The 8,592-nt window shown below is 52.7% G+C and overlaps 2 protein-coding genes across 6 annotated transcripts in view; both read left to right on the plus strand.

Annotated features, from left to right (window-relative positions):
* The window catches only part of PIH1D1 (PIH1 domain containing 1), a 5,503-nt gene extending 3,503 nt beyond the window's left edge, over positions 1-2,000 (plus strand). For 4 of the 5 annotated variants that reach the window (XM_023507871.1, XM_023507873.1, XM_023507872.1 and 1 more), the window contains exons 5-10: positions 190-251; positions 335-416; positions 842-971; positions 1,199-1,274; positions 1,583-1,753; positions 1,878-2,000. In XM_023507871.1, coding sequence (XP_023363639.1) covers positions 190-251; positions 335-416; positions 842-971; positions 1,199-1,274; positions 1,583-1,753; positions 1,878-1,919 — 563 coding nt within the window. In that variant the 3' untranslated portion in view covers positions 1,920-2,000. The remainder of the gene's footprint in view (positions 1-189; positions 252-334; positions 417-841; positions 972-1,198; positions 1,275-1,582; positions 1,754-1,877) is intronic. The other variant, XM_023507875.1, reaches the window with a different exon arrangement.
* Positions 2,001-5,561: 3,561 nt separating this feature from the next.
* SLC17A7 (solute carrier family 17 member 7) overlaps positions 5,562-8,592 on the plus strand; it is an 11,514-nt gene continuing 8,483 nt past the window's right edge. Inside the window, exon 1 of the mRNA XM_003801491.1 lies at positions 5,562-5,773. Coding sequence (XP_003801539.1) covers positions 5,712-5,773 — 62 coding nt within the window. The 5' untranslated portion in view covers positions 5,562-5,711. The remainder of the gene's footprint in view (positions 5,774-8,592) is intronic.

Consider the following 8,592-nt stretch of genomic DNA (forward strand, 5'->3'; position numbering starts at 1 on the left):
TGCAGCCGTCATTGTTGTTTGGCGGGTCCGGGCTGGGGATTCGAACCCACCACCTTAGGTGTACGTGGCTGGCGCCTTAGCTGGTTGAGCTATAAGCACCAAGCCGTGTCCTTGGTTCTTGTAGTTGCTGGCCCTGTATGTTTTTTCCGTGTCTGGGCTGCGGGTCTCATCTCATTTCTCTCCCCACAGAAGGCCAGGGCTGTACCGCCTACGATGTAGCTGTCAACAGTGACTTCTACAGGAGGATGCAGGTTGGGGGTGGGGCTGTGGGTGAGACCTGGGCAAGGGTCTCTTCCTTCATACCCCCAGCCCCACTGCCTCTCTTCTCTCCTAGAACAGCGATTTCTTGCGGGAGCTTGTGGTCACCATTGCCAGGGAGGGCCTTGAGGATAAATACAGCTTGCAGCTGAATCCAGGTGAGGGCCTATGCCATTGGGAAGGAGTGCAGCCTGATGCGGTTTGGGGGACACCTGTAGGAGGTGGAGTTAACTTGGGCTGGGATTTTCTTAGCTCCTGTATTAAAGGCTGCAGTTCCAGGGATGGGTAGAGCCTCCACAGATGAGCGGGCAGGGCCAGGCTTGGGATTCCAGACAAGGGGTGGAGTCTGGGCCACCTGGGAGAGGCAGAGCTAAGAGCTTCTTGAAGGGTGGATTTTACTGGGGTATGTCATGGGAAGGGTGGGGCTATGGTGGAGCCCAAGCCCAGGGCTGTGTGGTTAGACCCTGGGCATTCAGGTAGGGGCCGAGCCTCTCCTGGAGTCCCTTGGCTGTGCAAGACCTTCTGAGAAGGCAAAGGGAACCTTGACCTGTGTGATCTTTGACTCTGCACTCCCAACTCTCAGAATGGCGCATGTTGAAGAACCGGACTTTCCTGGGTTCCATCTCCCAGCAGAATATCCGTTCCCAGCAGCGTCCTCGAATCCAGGAACTGGGAAACCTGTCTATGCCCGATTCCAGGAAAGATGACGAAGGGTAAGCCTGCAGTGGATCCCCTGTCTAATGTCACCCCAGCGCCCTTCTGAATCCCACTTTCAGTCCTTGATACCCACCTGGTGATGCCCTGAGGTGAGAAAGAACTGTCTGGGGAGGCTCACTGGGTAGATGTCCTGAGGCAGTAGGCTGGTTGGAGGGAGAAAGGGAACAGCATGGCAGGCAGAGGGAGCAGCACTGGCAAAGACGTAGCCCTTGTTCTTCCTCAGCCCTGAGAAGCCTCACCTGACCCTCTGGATGGAAGCCCCTGACCTCCTGTTGGCAGAAATTGACCTCCCCAAACTGGTGAGCACACACTGAATGAGAGAGGGAGAATGTCTGGTATGGCCTGGGGCCTGTTTTTGAAGGAGAGTGGGAGAATGATGAGGAGCTATTGTCAGACTTGTGTAAGCTGTTTCCTCTGTCCCATCAGGCCGAAAGGCCTATCCTCTAGTGCTGTCCTACAGTGCCCAAGGGATTGTAAGTGCTTGGTCACTGGAACTTGTAATCACTGCTCTCTGCCTTTTTCCTGGGAGATTACATCCTTTAAATATAGTTTTCTAGCATGTGAGGCTACTATACCTGGTCCATGATATTTTTGTGTTATTGGGGAGGGTGGGCTGATTCTACCACATCCCCAGAATGGAGCACTGGGGCTGTCACTAGAGATTGGGGAGAACCACCTGGTGATGAGGGGCCCCCAGCAGCTGTATCATCTAGATGTCTACATCCCCCTGCGGATCAACTCTGATGAGAGCAAGGCAGCCTTCCACCAGAAGAGAAAGGTACCTGGGGGGAAAGGGAGGGGAAATGGGACAATAGTGGGCCCAGACTCTTGGATCTGAGGTGGAGGGTGGGGACTTTTCTTCTAGTTCTTGAATCTTCATTCTCTTTCTTCTCTCTCCTTAGCAATTGATGGTGGCCATGCCCCTTCTGTCTGTGCCTTCCTGACCAGGGCGTGTCCCTGTGCTTCCAGATGTAGAGAAGAGGCTTGTGGCTTCCCTAAAATTGAAATAAAAGATTTTTGCCTTTGTTCTGTTTTGGCTAGTGGTATGTGGGGAGTGGTATGTGGGGAGTGAAAAGGAAGAGGGGCATTGGGCTGTGGCCCTAGAATCCCATAGAGGTCACTGCTGTAAGTCAGCATTCTCCTTTTCCCCTGGATCCTCCAGTCTCTCTCCTCATTAGTCCTCCCCAAGCCCTCAGAGCTGACCTGCTTTTTTCCATTGCATAGCTTCCATGTGGCTCCCCAGTACTCCTAGGAGAAGGCCAGAGCCCCTCAGCGGGGCCTTCAAGGCTCCCCCCATACCTCCTTTGACTTCTGTTCTCACTGGGGTTCAGTCACACTGAACAGTGTCCTGACCACACCTATTTTTTCACATCTTTTAGTTTTTACTGTTCCTTACACTTAGTCCCTGTCTCTGGTACATCTGCCCAGGACACCTCTAAATATCTTCAGCTCTTGTACAGTGGTTGCCCTCTCAAGAGGGTGCTTCCTGACCCCTTCAGTGATGTGATCCCCAGCCTCTCCATCACTCTGGCAGGTGGCCCCATCCTGGAATCCTGCTTCACATCACAATCACACCAAACTCAACACAGAGCCTCAAACAACCTGGCTGTGCAAGTGCTGTTTCTTCTGCTGTGTACACTCTGCTCACTCTATTCCTACCTTTACCAGAGCTCCATTGCTTTTGCCAAACTTTCCCTAGAAAACTTTTCTTTCTTTTTTATTTTTTTTGAGACAGAGCCTCAAGCTGTTGTCATGGGTAGAGTGATGTGGCATCACAGCTCACAGCAACCTCCAACTCCTGGGCTTAAGTGATTCTCTTACCTCAGCCTCCCAAGTAGTTGGGACTACAGGCACCCACCACAACGCCCAGCTATTTTTTGGTTGTAGTTGTTGTTTAGCAGGCATGGGCTGGATTTGAACCCGCCAGCTCTGATATATGTGGCTGACTTGAGCTACAGGCGCCGAGCTGGAAAACTTTTCAAATTTCATTCTTTCTCTGATCTTCCTTGGTTGACTTAGATCCTCCTCCTTTGGTGGTCCCCAGTACTCAAGTATCAAAAGCTATGTTATGGCTCCTCTGGCAGGAGGATGCCTCGCACAAAGTAGGAACTCAGACACTTCTTGAGTTAATGAATAATTGTCAACACCTTCCCCTTTCTTAGTGAGTTGTAGGAAGATAAGTATATGGAGGAACCTCAGTGAGAAATGTTGAAAGAACAGCGAGTAGGCCATCGTGGAACTGAGCAAATTGGGAGTGAGAGGAGAGTGGGTTGTGGCAAGGTTAGAAAGAGGGCAGTGGCTCTTATCCGTAATCCCAGCGTTCTGGGAGGATGAAGCAGGTGGATCATGTGAGCTCAGGAGCTTGAGTTTGAGCAAGAGCAAGACCTCATCTCTACTAAAAATAGAAAAACTAGCAGGAGGAGGTGGCAGGCGCCTGTAGTGCCAGCTACCTGGGAGGCTGAGGCAGGAGGATCCATGCCTTGAGGCCGAGTTTCAGGTTCCTCTGAGCTATGACAGGACGGCATTCAACCCAGGGCGATAGAATGAGACTGCCTCAAAAAAAAAAAAAAAAAAAGAAGGAAAGAAAGAAAGGCGGGGTGGTGGGTGACATCAAGTAGAGCCTGTCTGGATGAGCAAAGGTGGGCACCGTGTCCACCAGAGAGCGCAAGCTAGCCTCAGGACGTTGTCTCAGAGAACTACATCTCCCAGGAGCTTTCGGAGTATGCGGCCCTTCTCTAACAAGCGGTGAGGTCCAGCGGCCGCTGGGACTTGTAGTTTGGAGGGGATTCTCCGTGTGAACCGCTGCGAATAACCAGTTCCCAAGTCCCAAAAAAGTGAGAGTCTGGGTCTTTTCTTCCTTCCCCGGTTTCCATGGTGATGGTTCCGGCGAAGGCCCAGGTTTTGGCAGCGGCGGGGCCCTCTTCCCACTCCCTCCTCTTCACCATCTGCTCCACCCTCACACCTGGCCCAGAGCCACGGCCACCGCCTCCGCACCCAGGCCCGGGATTCTGCTGCCACAGGGTGGCGCGTGTGGACGGCGCCTTTGGCTACTCCTCCCTTAGAATCAGGAATATGGACCCTCACCCCTCAGACCAAGAGGTCCAGGCCCGCAGACTCCTCCTCTCTGGGTACCCGGAGCTTTCTCAAACATAAACAAAATGGAGCGACCCAGAGACTAAAACAGTCAAAGCTGGAGGCGAGAGGCTGCAGCGGTCGGTGGCTTCCTGGGCCCCAGTCCTTGGCGCCCGCCCGCCTCACCGTCTGCTCCTCCCACACCCTCGCCCGCCGCATCATGAAAATTTAATACCAAATGCATTTTAGGCCGACGCGAGAGGCAGTGGCTAAAGGGGCGCCCTCCCGGGGCCTGGACCTGGAGGTGGATTCAGCGCTGGGGAACAGGGCTGGTCTGGAGAAAAGGGCGGGGTAGGACCGGACCGCTGGCCAGGGACCGGGAAGCGTCTGGGATTTCTAGAGAGGCGGGGCTGGAGAGGGGTGGGGACAGACTCAGAGGGCGGGGAACGATCCTAATGGGAGGCGACACTACCCGGCGAAAGCCCAGAGTACTCAATGAGCGGGGACAGATCTGGCAAGGGGCAGAATCCAGAGCAGGGACAAATCTCCAGGAAGCAGACAGAATGCAGAAGGCGGGTCTATATCCTAGGGTTTTGAGACAGAATTCAGAGTGGGATCAGAAGAACAGAATAGATTCAAGGGAGCTGGGTGGGGTGTGTGTGGGGGGGAGGATTCCAAGCAGGAGCACGGACATATCCCAGAGGAGTGGGGGAAAAAAGAGTGGGGACGAGTCTGCGGGGTCAAAACTGGGAACTGGGGGGGGGGGAACTATAACTGCAAGGAATGGAACTCAGAGGGAAGGAAAAAGGGGGAGGGGGGATGAAACTCAGGGAGAGAAGGAGCGGGGAGGAGGGACGAGCTCAGAGGGAAAATAGAATTGGTGGGGTTTGTAATTCAAAAGGGGAAAGATGGGAGTTCAAAAGTGGATGGGATCTCAAGGGTGAGAGGAGGGACTAGCGGAGGACCCTGGGTGAGTAGAAGTAGGAGTTGGAATTGAGGAGGAAAGAACTCCCTGAATGAGAACATTGGAACTGGTGCTAATGAGGGATGGGGAGTGGTGGGGGGGTGTGTGTCTCCAAAGGTTGAGGGGCAATGGAAACTGGCGGGCACAAAAATTAGGACGGATAGGACTGGGGGAAGAAATGCAGAAGGAAACACAGAGGAAGATGGAATTGTAAGGGAAGAAAATGCGAGGACGAAATGAAGTGGGGAGGCAAATCTCAGATGGGAATGAGAACTCAGGAGAGGAAAGTAAATCTGGATAGAAGGTGCTGGGGGGATGGAATAGGAGTAAGTAACTAGGGAAGGGACAGAATTGGAGGGCGATGCGACTCCAAAAAGTGAGTTCAGAACTCAAAGTCTTAGGGTGGACGGGCAGGGACAGGAGGATGGGAGGGCTGCAAAAGGGGTGGGACTAGCACACAAGGGGAGGAGTCTGTTGGGGGAGGGGAGGGGCCTCTGAGCGCCCCGCCCCGCCCCGCCCCGCCCCACCTCCGGGGCTGAGTCCAGTGACAGCCCCCCAGCAGCCGGCACTCACAGCCTCTTTCCCCCCGAGCGGAGCTGCGGGGCCGGCCGGGCCGGGGCAGACCCCGGTAACCGGACGCGGCCGCCCGGGCCCGCGGGCGGGGGGATCGGCGGGAGGACCAAGGGCAGGGGCAGACACCATGGAGTTCCGCCAGGAGGAGTTTCGGAAGCTAGCGGGTCGTGCTCTGGGGAAGCTGCACCGGTGAGCCTGGTGGGGGTCCTGGGAGGGGAAGAGTATAAAGATCCAAGGAGGGCTGTCATTACTACCTAGGCACAGATGGACAGATGGACAGGCCACACTCTGGCATGGGGGGGTCCGCCCATTTGTCCAGTTTTCTCCCTTGAGCTCCGACGGTGCCTTCTCCCTGGTCCAGTCTTGTCCATTATCTGGATCATTTTTCTGCACCCTGCCCCACAGAAAGCTCTACTCTTTTCTCTGGGACTGGGGATGTCCCTCTCTCTGTGGGTCTCTGATCCCTTCCCCCACCCACCTATCTTTCTGGGTCTCTCTGCTCCCTTTCTCTGGATCTCTGTACCCTTTTCTCTGAGTCTCTACTCCCATTTATCTCTGGGTCTCTGTTCCCCCTCTTTTTCTGGATCTCTGCTCTACTCTTTCTTGAGTCTCTCCTCCTCCCTAGATCTCTGTTTCTGTTCGCCTCTCAGATTCTCTGGCCATTGTTCTCACTAGATCTCCTTCAGTCACTAAGTCCTGTCCTTTTTCTGGGTCTCTCCTCTTCCCTGCATCTCTTGTCCCCCCTGATTTAGGTCTGTGTCCCCTCTCTGGGTTTTTATTTTCTCATCCTGGTCTCTCCATTTCTCCATGTCTTTTGCAGTTTCTGCCTTTCAGTTTAATCTGCAGCTAAAGCGGATTGGGGCCCATTGATTCTTGTCCTTGAGGGGGGTTAAGCTGGGAAGAGGAAGCCAGGGTATCCTGGGTCCCTGGGGGAGAAAACAGTTGCAGGCTAAAAATATAGCCTAAAGGATATGGACTAGAGCTGAGAGGGACTTCCTCCCAGCTAGGTTGAGGACCCCAGTGTTCTAGGTGTCCTTCAGGGTAGTCTGGACATCTCCCATCAGTTTCTCATCCCCAACCCCAGCTCTGGCTCCAAATCAGAGAAATTACTCAGCTACAGGAAAGTCTAAAAATATCTGGCCATAGGGTGGGGAGGAGGTAGCCTCAGCACCTTGTGCCTGCCCCCCCTGACCTCAGACCCTGTGCCCTTGGCCCACAGCCCTCACCATATCTTTAATCAACCCTCAGCTCATTTCACTAGGCCATCCAGGTTCTTTTCTAAGTCTGACATTAGTCCTTCTTGCTGCAGATCACTTCCTAGCTCCAAAATTACCCCACCCTCTAGTAACATGAGAGACACGAAGAATAAGGCTGGACAGAAGAGGGGGCAGGAGGATGGCGCAGTGACGGAGATTGGTGGTGGAGTGGGAGCTAAGATAACCTCACCACTTCTTTTTCCAATTTTTCAGCCCCTCCCCACCCTTTTTCTCGCCTCCTTTCACGAGTTTCTCAAAATACATCAGTGTGAAGTCAGGAGAGTGAGGGAGAGACAGTGCTGGTGGAGGGGGTTGGGGGGGCGGCAGCAGAAAGAATGTACTCCTCAGGCCCCATCCCTCAGTCTCTCATCTGTCTGGGTTTCTCTCAGTCCATCTTTGTCTCATTCTCACCTCTCTGAGCTGCATCCTGGGCCCCTAGAGACCCTAGAGCTTACAGCTCTGGCCAGTACCATCAGTAGGGAATGTGTGAAGAGGACAGTATTCACATACCAAATATGGGGTTCACTTTGATGGTTGGTGTGGGAGGGAATGCCTTATGTTGGACACAACACGTGATCCCATGTAATCTTTTAGACAAACTGGGGAAACTGAGGGTCAGTTCTGGAGCTGGGGAGGGGCATGAATCAATAAATGAGACCTATCATTTGAACCCAGATCAGTCTCTCTCCCAAGCCTTGAACAGAGGCTGCAGATTTTCCAGGAGGTGAGTGATGCTAGAGTGGGTGGGAACTCCCTTGGACTAGGAACCCAGGACGAAATGGGGCAAGGACATGGGAGAAGGGGAATGAAGAGAGACGAGGAGACAAAGTGCCTCCTTTCTAGAATCCCTGTCTTTGGGTAGGGTGATGCTTAGGGCCAGGAAGGGGTTGGGCCCCATCACCATCCTTGTGTGTGATGCTAGAATTCTCCTTCTGCCTTCTGAGCCTCAATTTCTTTGATTGTACAATAGGAAGATTTGAAAGTCAAAAGGACATAAGGGGACAGAGACCTGGAGGAGTGGACAGTAATCCTGAGAGAAGTGACCCAAAGAGAGGGAGACTGAGACACCTTCATGATTTTAGTTACTGTCTCCTAAGCTCTGGTTTTCCTCACCACCAAGTCAGGCCCCAGGCCTGAGTTTGGGGCATCCGGGGAGGTGAGCAGGATTTCCATCCAGGCTCTCCCCTTTCTGTTCTTGTCCTCTGCAAAGCAGAGGTCCATTTGTCCTACAATGATTACTATCACCTTGAAATTTTCTTTCTTTCTTTCTTTTTTTTAAATTAAATCATAGCTGTGTACATTAATGCAGTCATGGGGTAAAGTGTGCTGGTTTTATATACAATTTGAAATATTTTCACCAAACTGATTAACATAGCCTTCATGGCATTTTCTTAGTTATTGTGCTAAGACATTTATATTCTTCATTTAGAAAGATTCACATGTACCCTTGTAAGATGGACCATAGGTGTGGTCCCACCAATCACCCTTTGAAATTTTCTCTTTAGTATCTCACATTTCTGCTCTTGGTCCCATTTTATAGATGCGAAATACTGAGACCCTGTGTTTAGAAAGCCTCAGTTAGCGATCTGACATCTCATAATATTAACAATGAATATCAAATTTCAGGGGCGGCTCGGCGCCTATAGCTCAACCGGCTAAGGCGCCAGCAACGTACACCTAAGGTGGCGGGTTCGAATCCCCAGCCCGGACCTGCCAAACAACAATGACGGCTGCAACCAAAAAATAGCCGGG

This window comes from Otolemur garnettii, unplaced genomic scaffold (assembly GCF_000181295.1).
Source record: "Otolemur garnettii isolate 467f Iridium unplaced genomic scaffold, OtoGar3 scaffold00211, whole genome shotgun sequence".
Classification (NCBI taxonomy): Eukaryota; Metazoa; Chordata; class Mammalia; order Primates; family Galagidae; genus Otolemur; species Otolemur garnettii.